Source organism: Chanos chanos, chromosome 4, assembly GCF_902362185.1.
Source record: "Chanos chanos chromosome 4, fChaCha1.1, whole genome shotgun sequence".
Classification (NCBI taxonomy): Eukaryota; Metazoa; Chordata; class Actinopteri; order Gonorynchiformes; family Chanidae; genus Chanos; species Chanos chanos.
The window spans coordinates 14160519-14182046 of NC_044498.1; the positions used below are offsets into that span (position 1 = coordinate 14160519).

The following is a 21528-nucleotide window of genomic DNA, read 5'->3' on the forward strand; positions in this document are numbered from 1 at the left end:
CCATGAAGAACCAATGCAACACATCGTGGTGTATTTGAAACACCAGGTATTGCAAGCTTGAAATATTGTTTAAACAGGAAGAGCACAAAAAAGTCTGAATATGTTAGTTGTCACCTATCAGTGGAGGGCGACCCAGTCAGTGGTGATATGAGTTTTTTTGGAGGATAAGAGGGGTTAGTTTCCTTGGTTTACGGTGTTTAATAAACATCTTTCAGTGACCCCTACCATGTTCTGCCTAACATGTCAGTGCTGAAGTAACACAGTATACTATTATTTTAACTCAAAGGGAACATGGGAATCCAACTCCCGTGGCAACCACTGTGATGTAATCATAATATATGGTTTCCGCTGCGAGGCCTAGCATATTGTTTATTCAGGAAATACTTAATGCACAAAGTAATGCCAGCTCCACGGGGATATAATTCTTTCCCGTTCTTCAGTTATATGATACATGATCTTAAATATTCACAGATTGAATGACATATTTTTATAGTCCATCATGAAAAAAACCAAAAAAACAATATTGATCAATTAATATTGCTGCATTTCTACAGCTGTAGGAAGTTAGAGTTCACCGTATGTGAGTAGGTGAAGTGATGAAATGATGCATGTTCTTTTAAAATTGTTTGGTAAGGGAAATAAGAATTCCAGCTGTGAATGTAATGCCGCTTAGCAACAGGCAGTGCAGCTGTGAGTGGAGTGGATGGGGTATACAAACGTTACTGACTAGTCCAAAGACACACCACTCCTTCACAGGCCTGGTCAAGATACACTACTGAGTCACATCAGAACAGCAAAGACCAGCACAAGAAGAGTAATTCATCAGAAATATGTAGAAAAATAAAACACAGCACACGTCAAGGGTTTTTTTTTTTTTTTTTCTTAAAAAAGTTGTTTTTAATTGGACAGCTGGGCCATAATGTAAATTTCTCTGGGTTTGGTTTCTTCTTCTCTCTCTCTGTCCAGCTGCATACACATGCATGTTAGCATTGGGTAATGTGTGTAACCATAGAGTTATGTGCCCCGGATGGGGGTAATGAGGTCATGAAAGGCGCCCGGCCAACGTCGCCTATGGTGAGGCTCTGTCCAGATGGAAGTGGATCAGCGACGGATCCTGAAACACACTTGCTGCTTCAGCTTAGGATTTTGCATGTAAACAAATTGCAAACGGTGACCTAATTTGCAATGCAGAGAATATGTACTCCAGATAGTGTCTGTATTCTACCCTATTTATTTACAATAAACAATTACTGTGTGATTTAAAAAAAAAAGTGAATCAAAAATAATTGGAAATATTACAATAACAATTTTGATTTCCATCAAAAAAAAAAAATTAATACAAAGATTATATCCAACCCCCTTTACTGTTCACACACATTTACTCAAGTCTCCCTTCCCTCCCCCTCCCCCACCCTCCCTCTCCCTCTCCCTCTCCCTCAAACACTGCAGTCCAGTACTGGCTCTCAGTGGTATTCTGGGCAGTTTGTCTCTCTAGTTTTCTATCTCCCTCTTCATTTAATGAAAGAGTGAAACAGTCATCGTTAAGGCACAGTCGACTCTCTTCTCCTTCGCCGTCGGCGAGGCCGTGGCTGCCGTCCTGCAGCCGTCCTCAGAAGTTCTGGTCTCTTTCCACACATGTGCCATCCCTGGCATCCGGACATCGGCAAGTATACCCGCCTGGCCTTGGCAGGCACAAGTGTGAACAGCCTCCGTTGTTTCTCGAGCAGTAGTTCACTCCTAACGGTGATAATTGCGTTTTAAAACATGCAGCAATACTCAGGAGATCTATAAAAAGGATTGAGGAAAACTCCTCCAGCTGCTAAAACATAGCGAATGTTCCCTACACGACATATGATAATACGTGCATTTGTGCTCAGCGGAGGAATTTGATTCCTTGGGAGTGGGTAGTTTGCCAAGCTCAGCTGTATCTCAGTAAAATAATCAGATTATATCAGTTTCAGCGGCTTTTCCCATCCTTACTCTTTTGGATGAAGCCAAAGGGTTTCGCTGCAAGTAACGCTGCCGAAGAGTAATGATTGTCTTGGAGCACTGAATTTGTGTTATAAAATCAAATCTGACAAAAACCTCAGGAAAAATCGGCCCAGTAGCAAGTCAGATGATGAATTTAGAACTTTTTTCGACATGACTAATCGCTTCCAGATAAGATATTACCGAAGCCGAAGCAGATTACCGCTCTATCATGAGCATTCTGTATTCATCTGTTCTTGCTCTGCAAAAAGCCAGGCGAGCATGTTCTGTTATGTTAGACTGTTATGTTTGACTGTTTGACTGTTGTGTTGTATTTGAAAGGCATACCTCGCAGGCACTGAGGGGTGGACGTGGCAATACCGTACGTCCGCGAGCGCTTCTGCGGCAGGAACTCATCCACCTCTTTCTCAGCCAAACGATCCACCGCCACCACGGCTTCCCTAGCAACGGCCAACGCAGGAGAACGTTTAACATTCTACAAAAGAACTGACCCCCCCCAGCAGCCGAGACTATAAAGGGGTACGCTAGTGTACACAACATTCACATGTGACTTTCCAAATTCAGATTAAAGACCACACACTGCCATCTGTGTTAAATAAGCTGTCTCAAAGAGACACTTAATGTTAAGCAGCCTCTCACATTCAACAAATCATAAATAATCCAAGCACTTGATGTGGGTAGACGCTGAACTTTGACAAAGGGGCAAAGAATGCAACCCATTCTAAAGTGGTAAAAATTTCTCAGAATTCTTTCGAGGTCATAAATGACAGGGCAGTAATATGGCCCTCAGTGTTTCACAAGAAATACCACAACAGTTCCCTTTCAGCCTTTTTAAGATGCTAAGTTTACTTACCTCCTCCAGTCAGTATAGTAGAGATTTCTTCCACTGGACACAATGGCAAAGGGGTACTGAATACCATCCACTACTTTCCTCCTCTGGCGAGAATAAGGGTCAATGCACTCCACTTTGCGTGTACCTAAAGCAAAATTATGAACCAAAAGGAGTAAGTTCATTCCTAACACTTCATACTGCAGATAAAACATAAACATGCACAAAGTTTATATAAATTAAAGCCAAAGAATGACTTTTTGCAGTTGGCCACTGTATTCTTTATCAATGAATTAGCTGTATTTATAGTTGTACTAATTGTATTTATTTGTTTTAATTATTAATTCTAAAATTTGTCTCAGTTTAGCAACCAGCATGTCTAACAAACTGAACTGGCAATGTGAAATAACTGAATTCCATGCCCACGCATTATATCTGTTAAAACAACCTCTAACCTGCATCCGCCCAACACAGCTGCCGGGCCTGGGGGTCAAAGGTCAGGCCGTTAGGCAATCCAAGGTCATCCTGCACCAGGACAGTCCTGTCTGTTCCATCCATATTTGCCATCTCAATCTTAGGGCCATCTCTATTCCAGTCTGCCCAGTATAATCGTCTGGTGGAGACAGATTGCATGTGCTCTTTAAACAGTCTGAGTTCAGGACACAACTAACACAAATGATTCATTTAACCAAAATATCTACACAGAAGGAGTCTGTACACTGCAGAATAATTTTGGCAGCAAGCTGAAAAACAGGAAGGAATATAGTTTGCTGCTGATATGCTGTTATTTATTAAATTATTCTGATTCACAGTGTTGAGTGTCCAACATCTTTTCATACAGACATTTGGGCTTCAGTGTCTCTGCCTGTGCCTCCTTAATGTGCAGCTTTTTGATCTATGTTATTACTTAATAAACATTAATAAAGATATACCTATATAACATTTATAAATGAGTACTTTACCAAATGATATAAATGAACCGCATCATACTTACTCTATGTTTTCTCAAATTGTTACTACAGGATAAGATGAGAAGCCAGAAACACATGTACAAGTGACATTCATACACACACTAATATGGTTCCTTTGGCAAAATGACAAATCTGGTACACACCCATTAACCGGGTCTGCAACAATGGGTCGTGGATTGACGAGGTCACTATCAAAGAGAACGCGGCGATGACGCCCATCCAACATGGACACCTCAATGCGATCGAGCAAAGAGTCCGTCCAGAACATGATACGTGACAGGTGGTCAATGGCAATTCCCTCTGGACTGCCCAAATCTGTTAAAAAAAAAGGGAGGGTGTGAACCATAGCACAGATTGGAAATGCATTACGCTCTTGTCGACTGTCCTGTTTTTGTGTATATACATGTAAATAACTGTATTAAGAAGACTCAGCCAATATGAAAAGTAAAGGGGCCAAAACTGTGGTCTAAAAAACCTTCTGGCACAATATTTACATAGAGATTTCCACATGAGAAGAGATCTGACGCCCACCTGTGGAGATGACAGTGCTGGGTTGGCCCCCCTGCATGCTGGCCCTGCTGATGGAAGGCTGGGTGATGTCAGACCAATACACCATCTTCTCCACACAGTCATAGGCCACTGCAATCACCACTTTATCCTGATCATCAACATTGAAACAACATGAGAAGTTGTGTCTACGGATCAGACGTTTACCTTAATCAGTCAAGCAAGTATTTATCTTGACGCTTTGGAACATCAGACCGCCACTGTAGTTCAGGAAAACGTATACTCGAAGCTATTGTTTGATAAAAAAATGTTTTCACATATTCACGTTATAGTAACCACAAATTACTATCATTTCACATAAATCATACAAAAATGCCCAATTAATGAAGTCTGCGCATCGTTTTTGTTTTGCTCAAAGATCAGTTGAACGTGGCTTAGCGTTGCTCACCAAGACGGAAATACAGAGAATTATCTCCTCACTGCAAAAGAGCCTGGGCTGTCGGCAAATGTCTGCATCTATAATCACGCAATTGTCTGAGAGGAATCTAAATTATTCCACTGTGGGTGCACAGTTCCCTCACAACGCTGCACTGCAATCAATGTCTTCTCAGTTCGGCCACAAAAAACTGAGCTTGGGAATGAATAAGAAAAGAGGAAATCTCAACTTTTCGAGCGCATACTTTCGTCACTAGTCACAAATGTCACGCTGCCAGGAAGACTTTTTCATGTAAGCTGATATAGGAACACTGTTGCGTTTTTACTTTAAAGATTTGAAGACTGAGATCAGAGTTCATGGGACCACTTCCCTTTAGCAAAGTTTAAGATAAAAAGCATTTCAGAACTTAAAACGTTCCAGTGTAATGGGCATCACTGATCTGATCACAAAAAATACATAAGAACAAGTTAAGACACATTCTGTATTTGCCATTATTTTCTTAACCCGCATTTGCTCGCAGGTTAGACCAAATTTATGAGTGCAAAGAACCATGGCTAGGCCTTTACGAACAAGAGGTATTTTTCTTATTAAATGTTTTTTTAGCAAACCCAATTAAAATGAGTAAAATAATGAAAATCAACTGTGTATGCTGGTTTGATGATTCCCATGTTACGTTTTCACTCTCAAGAACAAATGTAAGAAAACCTCATGTTCAACGTCTCTTAATCCCTCATCTCTGTGGCTTTATCTGACATCTTTGTTTTGTTTGCTCACAGTTCAGGAAACTTAAACCCAACTGGTTCAGGCTAAGGTTCTCCACCGGCCTCCTGAAGGAGCACATGTTGTAGGACAGCTAATATGGACTGCTAATATGAAGTCCTGCTTATACACTATCTATGAAACTGGTCTAGGATGTGAGGACCACCATCCTGAACTTTAATTTCAATTTTCAAGAAGTGTTAGAATGCTTTAAGACTGAAGTTTGCTTCTAAAGTCCTTGATTGAATACTACTGAACACTATTAAAGATATTAGGGGGAGGAAACATGATATGGATTTTAGGGAGATGAGTGTGGTCCAGGCACACTGAGGTCTTACAGGTAGGTGAAGCATAGTCTTGGCCTCCTCTTTCTTCATACTGTTGCCATCCAATGGGATGTGGTCAATTCTGCCACTCTGGGCAAACAGGAGATTAGCCCCAGGGGCCAGTGGTGTAACATCAGGTCGGGTGGTGGGGCCAACGGGAGGGGGGGCCACACCATGGTCAAAGCCTGTAGGAGAAGTAGATGAGTGCATGTCTGTGCAGAAGATGGTTTTCACAACTGAATAAAGAGAAAGAAAATTATTTTCCAAATAAAGTTTCTTAAAAGGGCAAACGTCTGTACTGGATACTTACACGAGGGTCTGCTGTCGGGCCCGGTCCTCGTTCCTGGGATCTCCTGCCCGTTGCGGTCCACACACCAGCACTGGCCAATGCTACCGTGACACTGCGTGGGCTCATAGGCACCGTAAGCATCACACGTAGGAACGTACTGGCCAACAGCCGGACGCGGACGGAAGAAGAAGTATCCAGAAGAGGAGGTGGCAGCCAAAGCACTCTCTCTGTGGAGTTCGCATGGGGTTTTCTCACGTTCTGCAGACAAAACATATGGAAAAACACTAGTCAAAACACATTCCCTCACCAGATGACACCCTAACAGAGAGAGAGAGAGAGAAAAAAAAAACCCAACAACAACAGTGAAAAAGAACTAAGTAGCCATTCATATACTAGCACGCATCAAAAATGTGTTCATTTGGATGACAAAACGGTTTAAATTCATCAAAACATAGTGTCGTGATCTCGTAAGAACAATACGTTTAAGAATGTTCTCTTTATTTCACTGACATACAGTCAAAGCATGCTTTAAGTAAATTTAGTCATGACGGTACAAATCAGAAACACTGTCTAGACTGGTGGGTGGTACTTTTTTAAGTGAATCTGAGTTAGCGAGGAACAATCTGGTGACATATGTTCTTGATATGTGCCCTTAAGCTTAAAATGTGGGATCCCACATACCAGGCAAAGCCAGCGAACACATCTGCCCATGCTCACAAAAACATTCAAGTAAACACATAAAACACTGTGTTGTGAGCAGAATGAAATAAACTATTTATAGAGAAAAACTTAATATTGATCAATCACAAAGGTTACAGAAAGACAGGGAGAACCAGAAGGGTAAATAAGTTCACCTCTTACGTCATATACAATAAGTACAGCACTGCAAGTCTCAACAGATATGAGCAAATGATGCCCCTCACCTAAGAGGTCGTAAAAAGGATAAAAAAAAATGACAAAACTGCAACAGAGGGCAGGGGAGGTATAATCAGCAAGGCGTCAGTGAATTGACACCTTTAGTTAAATTAGGAGAATGAAGAGCCCAGACGTGCATGAAACAAACATGGTTATGACTCAACAAAGGTGCCAGCTGAGGTCGTTTGAACCTAAGCGATAGGCAGTAACACTCGGAGCAGCACTTTAAGTGTTGACATGCATGTTATGGAAAGGTGTGTGTTGCCTGGTATTGTGCTTGGCTAGCTTTACTAAGAATACCGTGCCTATCGCTGAGACTTACATGAGGTTCTTTAAACAAGGTCACAGTCCCGACAAACTATCAATGTTAAAATGGGGTGAAGTGTTACAAATTTGTTTTCTACCTGTGATTCTGTCAACAGAGAGCTCCACCAAAGATTATAGAGGGAGAGTTATCCCAGTACACTGCATATGAAAACACATTCCAGATGCTGGTTCAAATAGTTTCAGACAATATCTGCCAAAAGTTCACAACTGCACGTATCAAAACCATATGAGTCAAAAGAGGGTCAATACTTCTTATACTCCTTATCATCCAGTGCATGCAGTCACACGTGGGAAAGTCGGAAAAGAGGTTTAAACTTCTCAAGAATGCACTGTCAAAAAATGTCTCAATCGACTCAGAAGACTTATCACACCGCAGTGGTGTGACAGCAGTATGACAAAATGCCAGCACAGAAAGAGAAGACCGAGAGGGAGAGACAGAGAAGGAGAGAGAGAGAGAGAGAGAGAGAGAGAGAGCGAGCAAGGGAGAGAACAAATGAGAAACAGAAACAGATCCCTTCCCTCCATTTCTCCCGGTCTTGTGTATATCTCAAACTAACATCAATCAAACGATAACATCCCCGATTCCTCTCTTCTCCCAAAACCGCATCCTCCACTGGGATGTCTGTACTGAGCAATCAGCATTAAACAGAGTTATCTTTACCCAGCAGGTTAAAGGTTGTTAAGAGTTAGCATCTTTAGCCAGCAGGTTAAGGGTTGTTAGTAGTTACCATTAAACACTCTGGGACATAGCTGTTTGAGTTCCGTGATTTGCATAATGATTTGATTAAGGCCCTATACACTGAGATACAACTAAAACATCTCTCGCTCTCTCTCTCTCTAACTCTCTCTCACTGTCTCTCTCCATCACTTTTAGTGCAGACGGAGTGACATCTCAGGATTTAAAGCAGTATATGCGCTCTCACTACTTGTAGAGAAAGACCTACCAGAATCAGGTGTGCAACTGAAGCCATCACCATGGAAACCTGGACGACACTGGCAGGTAAAGGAACCTTGTGTGTTGTAGCAAACTGCATCCCTGTGGCAACGGCCAGGTTGGCATTCATCTATATCTGTAAAGATCAGGAAAATGAATAACTGAAACAAATCCAGAATACAATGTAATGACAATGAATCATCAAATACAAAATACAGTACAGAAGAAAGTTGTAAGTCATAAAGTTCCAACAACATGAATATCCCCAACAACATGAATATCCCCACAACTCCCTTAAGACATCACTGTATATTTCATACTGTTGTCATTTTTAGTACATATCTCCTCATATTTTAGATTATTTTTATGGATACATATGACATATATATACATACACACACACATACTGTGTGTATATATATATATTATATGTATATACACACACACACACACACACACACACACATACTGTATGTGTGTGTGTGTGTGTATATATATATATATACATATATATATATATATATATACACATATATACACACACACACACACACATATATATATATATATATGTGTGTGTGTGTGTGTGTGTATATATGTATATATATATATATACACACACACACATATATACATATATATACATACATATATATATATATATACACACACACACACACACACACATATATGTATATATACACCATGAATGTGATTCCTAATATGGACACTTGAGGATGTTATTCATAATCAAAACTGTGCTGAAGCAGAATACCCGCTTTAATTACATTAAAGTCCTGTGTTTATACACATGAAAGCACTATGGGAATTCACTACATAGAGCGTACATCTCCTCATTAAAGCACCACAGCTTTTCTCTCGGTTTCACGTGGATTCACACAAGTTCTCATTTTGTAACATAAAAAACGCCTTTAACAGCCTGCACTACTCAGACTAAACTATCACAACACACAAGAGAGGGGGAGAATCCATGGGAATGCGGGGTCTCTGTTTGGTAACTGTCCAAATGCAGTCATTACAAAATGAGTGTGATAAAGAAGAAAGGGAGGAACCAGAGGCTTGGTAAATGCTTTCCCCAGCTGTGGGCCCAGGTTGGAGCATTTCCTGTCCCAGCCGGAGGGTTTCCTCCCACTGGGGCCCCAGAGTGAGAGAGCATGGAGAGTGCACTACCATGAAAATTCTGTACGGTAAATCTGTATTGCACTTATAGATGTTTAACATAGTTCAATATAAAGATTATTAATGCTTTTTCAAAGACCTTTTTGACAATACATTAAATTTTTTTTTTGCCATTTTAGAGCAATAAACATTTACAGTATTATTAGCTTTAAATTTAGTTAGTATAAGGATCAATTCCGTAACTATTACCAACTCTGAAAGCTACTTAAGGCTACTTTAACATTTCATTTCAGGCATGTTGTTTATGGTTTAAGGCTGTCTGCCCTCCAGCAGAGGTCCGGTGAATATGGGTGTGGATGAAAAAAGTTACCCTGACAGGCCCTGCCGTCGCCCACATAGCCGGGCAGACAGGAGCAGACGTAGGAGGAGCCACCGGTGTAGCTGCAGCGTGCCCGCTCAGGGATGTCACAGTTATGGGTGCCCCTCTGACAGTGATCAACAGGCAGGTTCACCTCTACCAGCACAGGTGGAAACAGACACACAAGGGTGAGTAGTGAGTGTGTATCTATATCTGTCTGTCTATCTATCTATCTATCTATCTATCTATCTGTCTGTCTGCATGTCTGTCTATCTATCTGTCTATCTGTCTGTATGTCTGTCTATTTGTCTGTCTGTCTGACTATTTATTTCAGATAGGCAAAGAGATAGATATCTTGGCTTGATGCATTTATGTACAGTATTTGCATTGACAGAAAGGGAACAGAAATAAAATTTGGAACACCCATACCAACACAAGTACGCCCGTCGTTGGCAAACTGGAAACCATCCATACACTGACAGCGGAAGGTTCCGGGCTGGTTGTTGCATACAGCATTAGGGCCACAGATCTGAGGAGTCTCCCTACACTCATCAATATCTGACAAGAGAAGTCTTCGTTAAAGACACGTCGTACAGATAAAGAGCATGAAAACCACTTTACAGCTACAGTTTCTGTCAAATTAATTTTCTCCTACTATCTATTTCCCCCATGACACTCCCAAATCTGGTACACAGACCTCGGACACTCTGTACTAATCTATCTACATGCTGCTTTTTTAATTAGGACCGTTTGAAAAATAAAGTCCCTTCCTTCTGCGTCTCTTCCACAGCGATACACATCATTTTGATGCATTGTGATGAGAGTAAGTGGGTATTCATTGGTAAAATTAGTGGTTTTGAAGATAAAAACTTAAAATCTTGGTGCAGCAATTCAAACATTATGGCTAACATTATAGACAATTATCCATCATCACAAGAAGTCGAGCTACAAAGAGAGGCAGAAAACGCTAGATTTTATCATTTTGAACATTGGCTTCTCTTTTCACACAGGAAGTTTTAATCCCTAACTCATTCCCAAAGAAACCATCCTAAGGGAAAATTCCCATGCATCCTAATATGAGGAATATGAAAGCAGCAATGTTCTTCATGATATCCTCTGGAGTTGGTTGTTTAGATTGGAGTATCCCTCTAATTTATACAACAGTGTTTCTTTAAAGCCTCAAATTGAATTACACAGTAGGCGCTACACATGTAGCACAACCCAGCCAGTCAAAAAAGCCAGACAGTCTCAGTGAAGCTTGTGAGTTGAAGCAAAACATAGTCCAGATGTTCTGTCAAACATCTGGTGAATGTTCTGCATTAGAAAACCAACAATGACTGAATCTGTAGACAAATTTGGCTTCAGAGTACAGTATGTATAAGATTACAGATAGCAGATACTGCTAGTTCCTTACCATAGCACGTGCGTCCGTCCCCAGTAAAACCAGCGGCACATTTGCACGTAAACTCGTTGCCTTGGCCCGGCTGACAGACTGCGTTGGTGTCACAGCCGTGTCTGCCAGTGAAACATGGGTTCTGCTCTGGAGGCCCACCTATGTCAGTCAAAAAAAAACAAATTAACTGCACATACTACTGAAAATGGAAAGGAGAGACTGCATTACAGCCCTCATAAAGTTAACAACTGTTTGTATTGTCACTCAGTTCTATTCTTTGAACTCAGATCATCTAGATAATCGTATTCAAGCCCACAGATAATAATATTCTACTGCATATCGTTTTCATCTACATTGTTGGTTTAGAAATATGTGTGAGTGAATTTTGGCAGCTTGGTGGTCACATGGTTAAGGTTGTGTATGTTTGGAGGGACTGATTTAATGACACCTATATAATACACTTTGCGTTTACTGCCCAATTAAGTCAGCTCATTTGTGCAAAAAGGTGTTCAAGAGGCTATTTTTTTTTTTTAGGAAAATCTGACTACATCTTAAAAATCAAACAAACTGGTCTTGTTTTGTAAACAATGGCATGGCAGACACTCCGCTGGCTTTTGGCGCAGACATGTCGCCTGCCTGGGAGGCAGCTGCTTATTAGAAGGCATGTTTGAAGTCTCACTTCAGCCAGACCTCCTCACAGGAAACACTCTACAGATGTTAGTTCTCTCTGGCCATAAACTCCAGCAGAGTTATGTGTGCTTGCATAACCTGCCCCTCAACCTCCTCAAGCCACCCCCATAGCCCCTCTCTTATCCCCCCCACATCTTTGTCCTCGACCATCGGTCTCACACACACACACACACACACACACCTGTGATAAATAATCATGAATGAGTTAAAGCAGAGCCCCTGTTAACCTCTGTAGTTCATCTGACCTTTTAAGGTTTTAAACAGTCTGGTTCACTGAATTCTGCCTTACAGCAGAGAGAACAGGAACATAAACACAAGCTACACATCATAAAGTGACAAAGAGAAACTCTACCATACCACAATATTTACAAAAGTAACATTCAGCCCTCTTTTAACAACGTTAGCCACTTTTTGGTTGGTGTGCTACATAACTCGCAGTCTTAGATTATTTAACAAGAGGACCAATAAGCGGTGAATGATTGAAATGAAAATGGCACACACATTGTTAATTCCCAACCAGGCCCTGTTGAAGTTCAGTCATTCGCTGATAGTAAAGCATACAGTTGAAAAGTGGTATCTTTGTCTTCTTACGACTCTGTTAACAATTCTCTACGACATGTAAATATAGTGCGCTTTTACACTTCACTCTGCTTACTGTGAACGGAGCCAATCTTGTTGCTCATGGCATAGCGGATCAGCTGGTTGTCAGCATCATACATGACAAAGATTTGATCCACACTGAGTTGTTGGCTGGGAGGCAATGACTGCATAGCCTCGTCATGTGGGCAGCTCTGAAACACAATGGACTGCCTCCACTGATAGCTTTTCGTCTGGACGGTATCATCTGCAAGACTCACTGTGTAGCTCCTTGTGGAAGAGGAGGTGATCACTGAGGGAAGAGAAAGAGAGGGAAAGAGGAACAGAGAGACACAGAAATATGATATTTACAAAACGGAAATCTGAAATAACTACAGTTTGGAGAGCTTGCTTAATCCTTACATGACCTTAAATTAATCATGGGCTTGCTTGGTGTTCCAGAAGCTTTCAAATGAATGTTGACTCACAGTTGCTGGAGTACTGGTAGATCTCTGTATAAGGATCAATCTGTACTGTGGCTCCTCGTGGTACCTCAGGGATTTTCCCCTCCAGCTGGGTGTTCACCACCAGATGATCATGCTCATCAATGCCTTTAAACTCTTGCTTGATGGTCAGTTTCTCGTTGCCAGGCAAGAAGGTCACCTCCGCCTGACGAGTGAATACTCCTCCTACAAACACAGGAAAAGAGAGGGGCATGTAAGGCTATGGACCTCCAAGGCCCAAGAGGGAATGTGGGCCCCCAGCACCCCTAGAAACTCTAGAACAGGGCGCTTCTTCAAGCATGTGTTTGTACTTCAAAGGAAGGCGTTCTGAGAGATGTACAACCAGCTGGTTCCAATGGATTGGAATAACATTTCAAAGGAAAGGCTTGTGTGCGTATGATGTAGAATTGAGAAGTTTTCTTCTTCTTTGTGTGTTGTTCATAGAAATGACAAATGTTAAGTAAAGAAGGAGAAAATAAGCCAAGTAAGAGGAAAATGTGAATTTTCATTTTGCATCAACCAGTATGACTTGTAAAGATACACAACACAGTATTATTTTTTAGTAAGGTTAGTAACAGTTATTCATGGTGTAAAGTCCTGAGTGGTGTTTTAAAAGACACACCATGCAAAGGCTCAGATTTAATCCCAATAACATTATGAGAAGCTAATAACAAAAATTATATTTTGGTTTTATGTTGATTTATATTCTTTACATAATATACCGATTACGTTTAAGAGAAAATTACAGCTCCTCAAATGTGACTGATATACTAATCAAACACACCTAAATCTTCAAGGAAAAATGAAGTCCCCTTGAGGCCTTACCCACTATACTAAAGCCATTTTCATATCCTGGTTGCTCCAGGGCAAAGGCCCAGCCGATGACCCCTCCAAGGGAGGCCAAGGGTTGCAGAGAGGGGCCCACACTGGTAGGGATGGTGCTTATGGCCACATAAGCTCGTCCATCATTGGCAACCACATATGAGTGCAGATCGTTACTGGTGAACTCCACTGGTGTGCGAGAGTTACCTACATATATCCTTCCATTGACTTTCCCATTCATCCTCTGAGGCTTTCCTGTTAATTAAAAGAATGTCTTCAAATTAATCACATCTTTATTTCCATGAAGGTTTCCTCCAGTCTTTCCTCCCTAACTGGGTGGGAAAAAGAAAAAAAAAAACCATGATGTTTGAATTTTACTGGATTTTAAATTCAATCACTTGCTGGAGTTAAAACTCAAGTGGAAATTATTGAAAAAAAATCATTGAGAAGAGAGAGAGTGAAATCTCACCCTCAGCAACACAGTCTCTGCCATTGCCATAAAACCCAGGTCTGCAATGGCAGCAGTAGCCATTGGCATAGTCTCGGCAGTCAGCAAAGGATGAGCACTTCTGTCTGTTATTGGAGCAGGTTTCATAATTGTAAGAAAACACTGAAAAAAAAAGAAGAAAAACTCATGTTATTCATTCAATATATCCTAAGTGCAAATGACTAGAAACTTCTGCAAAGATATCTAAGATTCCCAATCAAAGTCAATGAATCCGCCCTGATGGCACCAGAGAGTTAAGACTGCCTCTCCATCGAAAGGTTGATGACCAACGTTTTGAGTGCCTTACCATCCACATCCAGGTCATCTTCATCCACCACTACTACCTGCGGGTTCTGTGGCTGCGGCTGGGCTGGCTGTGGCTGAGCAGGCTGAGGGTACCTGGGCTGGAACTGAGCGGGACTCACTGGTACCGACTCCTGTACAGGCGGACGCCTCTCTGGCTCATAGGGAGGATATTCTGGGATCTGGACCCTCACAGGGGGTTCTGGAACCCTTACAGTGGTCTCAGGGCCAGCTGCTCCTGGTACACTGTCCTCTGGGGACAGGTCGATGGTTTCACCTGGCGTGATGGAGGAGAAGAGAGGGGACGTACCAATCTCATACACCCACACACCACGTCTGCCTGCATTAGTCTCTCTGAAGAAAGAAGAGGAAAAGAGCCCATATTCAGTCCCACTCAAGTCAAACATGTACACTCAGATAAGTATAACTCATTCTGTTCATGTACATTTTATTTCAGCAGGTAGAATACAGGTGAACTTAAGCATTTTAAAGAAGAAGAGGAATTCTCTATGCAATCTTCAAACCTTCAAATATACTCTAAGATTTTGATTCACTGCACGTGTTGCATAAATAATTTCACAGTGCATTTGATTTGAACGGACAGACACGCATATGATGAAAATCTGAGGGATCAATTTCAAGATTGGTCCTTACTCTGTAAGATCTCTGACTGACTCCTCATCATCGCTGGTGATGCGATAATACGGGCCCTGGCTGGTCCAACCGAACCAACCTTTAATCTCGCCCTGGCTGAAGCCAGCATGAACGGGCTTGTTCTCGCCCTCTAAAGGTGTGGACAGGTAACGCATGCCTTCTCTTGGGTACAACAAGATAGCATAGGAAGCAGAATCCATGGATGCCACAACAAGTTGAAAAGTGTTTCTCTGTTTTAAAACAAAAGGAAAAAGAAAGTTAGAGAGAAAAAGTTGTTTTCTTTTCAATTAGGTGAATGGTATGAGGAATGTTTTTCACACTCGTCTCACATCTATGAAAATCTGTCATAAACATTTTGGATAGATGGTAACTTACAAAACACTCAGAAAAAAAATCCTTTTTTATAACGATTAAGTTTTATTCTAATGAAATACGGTAATAACATATTAACGCCTTACCTCTTTGTTGAAGCCGTCTCCTCGACCAGCAGAGTTATAAGCCGCCACATTTTCCCAGGTCACGATGAAGGCATGCGTCGTCTCAACCTCGTCGTCAGATGGGAAGGCCTGACTGATGTGACGGGCAGCCCGCTGAAGCACATCAGAGCTGCTGTCCTGTCTAAAGTAAACTTTCCCAATGCCATCGCTGGTATCGAGATCTCCAAGGAATGCCGCAATGAGGCCAAAACTGGCAGGCATCTTCCCCAGGTAGTCAGACTCATCTGGAGGCCTTTCCATAGACACAAAGCCATTGGTGTTAACCTGAGGAAGTGACACAATTCCACAGGAAAGTTAAGTGGAAAGTTCTAGAAAAGTTCAGTGGTTACAGCACCTTGCGGGACTGAGAATAGACTAAGGGCTCTGAAATTTTAATCCATTCAATCAAGGGACTGAGGAAATAACAACACAAAGGATGGGGATTTTTTTGTCGTAAGGAGACATTGCAAATGCTGAAACAAACACACAGGGACAGTCTTTTAGAGTACGTGCCCTGTTTGAGGCCACAGTGGGAGTTTACTCTGATGAACAGACCAATAAATCTCAAAATGACTTAACCCTTCATTTGAGACTGGTCATGAGCCCCTCTGACTCAGACAGGAAGCATTTGTATGTTTTCTTAAATGTGAAGGATGTCAAGGAGGTCATGACCCAGGTTAAATAACCCCACTAACTAGCAACACTGTCAGCTGAGTATTTTTCTGTCCACGAACTTTGTGTTCACTACATGTGTGTATAAGCAATCATTATGGGGCCACTCTTTCAAGCACTAGAATATCTCTGTAATGTTGCTTTCCACAGTTTAAACCAAAATCAAGAGACTGATTTAGCTATTGCCAAGCAATTCAAGATGAGGGATTTTCCACAATGTGACAGACAGCGGTGTTTGCAACCTTGAGCTTGGAAAACAGTATAAATTGTTGCGGATGGGCGTCTGTACCGGGTGTCTGTCATAGACGCAGGCGAACATATCACACGGAAGCCTCCAACAGTGCGCAGTCCAAACAACCTTTTATCTGACACCTCATAAAACAGAGTTTACTGTTTGTCTGTGATCTTTTTCATCCTAACTGAGATTCGTTGGGGCCCTTCACCATTAGAGAATCTGTGTTTGTACGTGTGGGTGCATATGTGAGTGTGTGTGTATGTGCGTGCGTGTGTGTGTTGGCTGAGAAGTGTGTCGCATCCGCATTAAATCCCACAGGGGATTCTGTTAACATCTCTGTCTCTCACAATGAGTGCTTTTATGAGGAGTAATTATCACAAGGAGTAGCTGAGGTTTCTGAATTACTTAGTATGCCTACTGGTCTAAAAGGGACATCCTCGTTTCAAGGAAAACACAAAAATCAACTGCATGTGTTTGCTCAGTGTCTTAACACATGTCCTTGGCAGTGAACCTTAAACTGTAGTGTTGTTCTCACCAATTTGGCAGCCAAGGACGTCTGATTCAACAAAAAGAAAAACAACCTTTAAGTTCCTGAGCTTTCTGTTAACCACAAAGTTAACAATATAAACGCACAGATCACACATCACAGAGTTCTGCTGCAGGTGACACTATTTTCTGAACATTTCTTTCATACTATTACCCAACTCTGTTGAGAATGCGCATGGACATATTTAAAGCAAAAGTCAGCAGGACAAATGAAAGAGCACAGGCCTCACAAACACAAAGATATTATATGTTGAGAGAATGAAAGAGAACTCTTTTAATTTTCACTATGAAGAGGAATGCTAAATAAAAGGCTTTGGGATGAAGATGACAGTCCTTAGGCTCTGACCTGGGTGAACTACACTTGAGTAACTAGGGTCTGCCTCTATACAGGATCTCTTCCTACAGAGAGCGAGAGCATGAATGACAAAAGCAGACGGATGAAAGACCCACACACAGCAGGTATTTGACTTAAAAACCACTTATAGAATTGGAGGCCCTTGAAGAAAACGTGCTAAGACAGCAGCACTTTGTCCATCTTAGTGAAGCACATGGAGAATGGACTCTCTTATTAAAGGATTAGCACACTTTTGAGCCGAAGAGGAAACTCGTATTGTCTGGCAACTTTTTGTTCATGAAGCAAAGTCAACTGGAGATATCTCTAGAAGTGTCTCTTTCCTTGAAACTGCGACACAAGGCCGAAAAGATATGCAAAGAATCTTGTGCATATCTAAACGATCACCAAGACCTCGGCACCATATCTGTGTTAACTGGGCCATGTGTTATAAATGTAAAGAGATAAGGTCATTGAGAAGAGAGAAAAAAGGAAAAGACAAAATGAAAGAAAGAGCAAACACCTGCTCTTTACACTCAATGTACCAGAACACAATCTCTCCAGATGTGCCTGTCTGCTTTACCGTCCATGTCCAAATTCCCAGAGATTTGTGCATGAATATTTACAAGCATTTATAGCAAGTGTTTACAGTACACCAAAGAGTACACTCCATCACTGCGGATGTCTCCTACATTTTTGCTGAGGCGTGCCTTCTATAATTCTCCAGTTGAATATAAGGTTCTGTTCCTGAGAGAAATAGAAACATTAGTGACACTCCCAAAAAGGCAGACAGATTAAAAAAAAAAAAAACAAAAAAAAAAAACCTTAACCCCACAACACAACAACCCCCACCACCTCTCAGCAGGTATCCCCTGGGTGGAGGAGGGGACACAGACCTGTAAGCCCTGGGGGCAAGACAGAAGATATCAAAGCCAGCTGGAGGACCTGGAAAGATGCTTACAAGAGAAGGACAAGAAGAAGCTATACGACATGAGAACAAGAAAGCAAGAGGGAGAGAAAAGAAACAATAGGAGAGAAGGGAGGAAGCATACAAACTCTCTGCATCTGTTTAAGTGATAAAAGGGACCTTAGACTCTCACATAAGAGAGCAGTGGATTGTGGGTGCTTAGTACACATGCAGTCTGTGGATTAGTGAAACTTTTAGCCAAGGTCTACAAAGTATACAACTCTTGCAACGTTTGTGACGTCAGATATTTTATTAAGGCACATAACAAGTAATTAACAACTGGCATGGAGATAAGCTTCTTATAACAGGTATTTTTACATGTAGTTTTCTTTTGATTAACTGGGTTATAATCTGGCTACCTGGCAACCTTAAATCAAGAGGTCCCATTGACCACGGAAACAAACAGAATGTTGGTCAATGGAAGGGAAGGAAGCACTTGTAGAAATAATTGCCTGGGGCTTGGAGGTGGAAAGCAAAGTTGATTCAGTTGTGAACTGCACTAATGAAAAAGAAGAAAAAAAAACTTAATCTCTAGTAAGGATGAACTTCCACACTGTGGAGTAGAGAGGAGAAGGGTTAAATGTAAAGCACAGCTTGAACAGTCTAAGTCATGTTACTGCAAGAGCACTGTTACATAAAAAAAAAAAGCAAAGTCAACTAGCAGCAGACAAGGACGTACTTGCTTACAGCACTGATGATTTGTGGGAATATATAGTCCTATAAATTATCCACACACAAACACCAAGAACATTATGGTGACTGGAACACACAGTCTATTATCAGCGGATGTGCAGTCTGTGCAGAAGATGTTATTCAGTGGGGGCTATGTCAACAGAAGGGGTGGGGGATGTGGGGGTTGAGTGATGGGGTGGAGGGCCAAAGCCAAACAATGAATACAAATAGTTATGGACCGAGTTACAAACTGGAGGTGTTTCTGCTGGAGAGCTCCGACCTGAGAGGGTGCATTACTTAACTCACTCAAACACTGATTGGTCCCGTCTCCTTACTTTCTGTGTGACTGATAAGAGAAAGAGCAAAGGTGACAGGGGTTCTGATTGACTCCTAGTTGAGAGGTCCATGACGAGCGTCTCCAAACAGGGTGAACAATGGAGCTGTCTGAGTGCTTGTCAGGGTTTTTTGTGCCACCTCTGGCTTTTGATCCCAAACAATAGCAGGGTTAGAAAACAGACACAAAGCGTTTAATGAGGAGTTGGAATAGGGTCACCTTTAACCACAGGGGTTAATGTTTGTGTGTTTGCACAGTAGGAGAAATCTGATCGTTGTTTCTAAGAGCCAAAAAAAAAGTCCAGTTCTCAATGAATTTCTTATATTTTGAACCTAAAATACACAGAGACATTCTAGAAGCTCAAGCATTGGGGATTATCTTTGATAGCGGTAAAATGTGAGGGGAGAAAAGAACAATGACAAGGGAAAAGCTGTTATTGTGTCCCTTGGCATCCTGAGAAAGCACAGTGTGACAAACCTCAGCTGCTCTGACCATTAGAACCCACCCTCTCCTTTTACCAATGTATAAAACATACAGGGGTCACTCTGACATAAAAGTAAATATTTAGGGGTTTCTCTATCCCTTATCTGTGAAACTTCTAGAGCCATATGGCATCAGTGGGTGGGAAAAACTCTATGGACTGCATAATGCAATCATCAACATTCCAATCCTCCAGCCATCCTACACACTGAGGAACACTGATATTAATCACATGCTTAACATAACTGCAGAAGCGTTATGAAATTAAATCAACATTTCAACATTTCTCTTTTGTTATTTGCTCTAGACTATTACTTACAGTTATTGTTGGGAAACCCAATCAAAGCCATTGAAATAATAAAAGAAAAACTTTTTTCTTTATGTCATCAAGACAAATATTTTGCAAGCGGTTACAGATGCAACTGTCCAACTTGTGCATTTTGGTAGAAAAACTGATAGGCCAAACACTTGAATGAGCTCACCCACCTTATCAAAACTTTAAGTGTTTAGGAGTGAGACCTGCCAAGTCCATATCACAATTTCAATTAAATTTAGTTGCATTGAATATGCCTATGATAAACTTACAATGGTAAACAAGCGAAAGGGTAGAACACAGAAGTCACAATGAGAAGTGGCATAGCTAATCACACAACACAGCACGAGCATGAGTCCCATTCATTTATTATGTACTTAACAAGCAACAAGGTGCAGATTATATAAAATAGACAACGTAAAATCAACTCATGAATACTCACGTAAACAGATTCAAACGTGTCGTCGAAGAAAATCAAATCTTGATCCAGTGTAAGTTCTTTTGTTGCGTCAGTTCCCTGCCCTAAGATTTGATCACCAAACTGCACCCCATAATCGAATAGGTCGCTTCGGCTCAGACAGTTCACCGAAACTGCAAGAGCAATGAAGTGTATCCAGACAACGCATCTTTGCTGAGGTGAGTCCATTGCAAAAACTGGGTCCTACCCCCAATATACTTTAGTTATTAATGTTTTCCACCACCAAAGTAGGCGAGGTTTAACCCTTCGGAACACTTCTGAGGGTACGGGTAACGGTGTAGTGTGGCGGTATTTCAAGTAATCTATAGGATACAGAGGGCGGAGTCGTAAGGGGTGGGGACCTATTTGACCATTTTACAATGAGGGCTACAATTAGTATTTTGTGCTTTGCGTTGCTGTGGTCGAGTCCAATGTAGCTTTAATTCAGTTTTCTAACTAAAAAGTGTCAACTCGTGAAGGAGTTTCGAAATAACAGAATATGATAAAGGGCGCTCACCTGAGGTCCCAAAGCCGATGCAAAGACAATTTAGATCTGTGATCATCATTAAATGAAGATTATAATTTTCTCGAGCTGTGGTCGTCAGGACATCAAATGTGCCACCTCGGCTAAGAGAGGAGTAATAATTTGAAGACTGAATAGAAACTCTTTGTGCCATGTAGATGTTAATGTTGACTCTGGACACAATGAAAACCTAAGGAAAGACACTGTGGTTGTTTGCCACAGTCATAAAGTTGCTGTGATCATTAATACCTGGTTTTTAAAAATCTAACATAGTCCCCCCCCCCCCTTTTTTTCCCTCTTCTTTAAGCTCTCTA

The 21528-nt window shown here is 41.4% G+C and overlaps 1 protein-coding gene across 1 annotated transcript; it reads right to left on the reverse strand.

Moving 5' to 3' along the window:
• Positions 1 to 1609: 1609 nt before the first annotated feature.
• On the reverse strand, positions 1610 to 20880 carry LOC115810165 (nidogen-1-like). Its single transcript, XM_030772092.1, has 20 exons — positions 20677 to 20880; positions 15667 to 15969; positions 15209 to 15438; positions 14559 to 14908; positions 14234 to 14374; positions 13768 to 14019; positions 12928 to 13128; positions 12519 to 12752; positions 11195 to 11332; positions 10210 to 10338; positions 9793 to 9936; positions 8293 to 8418; positions 6128 to 6364; positions 5830 to 6002; positions 4321 to 4447; positions 3933 to 4104; positions 3274 to 3431; positions 2843 to 2966; positions 2317 to 2429; positions 1610 to 1737 (listed from the first exon to the last, which is right to left on the reverse strand). Exons 1-20 carry the CDS (start codon positions 20878 to 20880, stop codon positions 1610 to 1612), a joined length of 3684 nt encoding a protein of 1227 aa, XP_030627952.1.
• Between the last annotated feature and the right edge of the window lie 648 nt (positions 20881 to 21528).

What these genes read in the sequence shown, in the direction of transcription:
- LOC115810165 (XM_030772092.1), bottom strand. Translation starts at nt 20,880, where the DNA reads ATGGACTCACCTCAGCAAAGATGCGTTGTCTGGATACACTTCATTGCT. An exon ending in ACACGTTTGAATCTGTTTAC is followed by an intron (nt 15,970 to 20,676) that starts GTGAGTATTCAT and finishes TCACTTCCTCAG; the next exon opens with GTTAACACCAATGGCTTTGT. An exon ending in CGACGGCAGGGCCTGTCAGG is followed by an intron (nt 8,419 to 9,792) that starts GTAACTTTTTTC and finishes TGATCTTTACAG; the next exon opens with ATATAGATGAATGCCAACCT.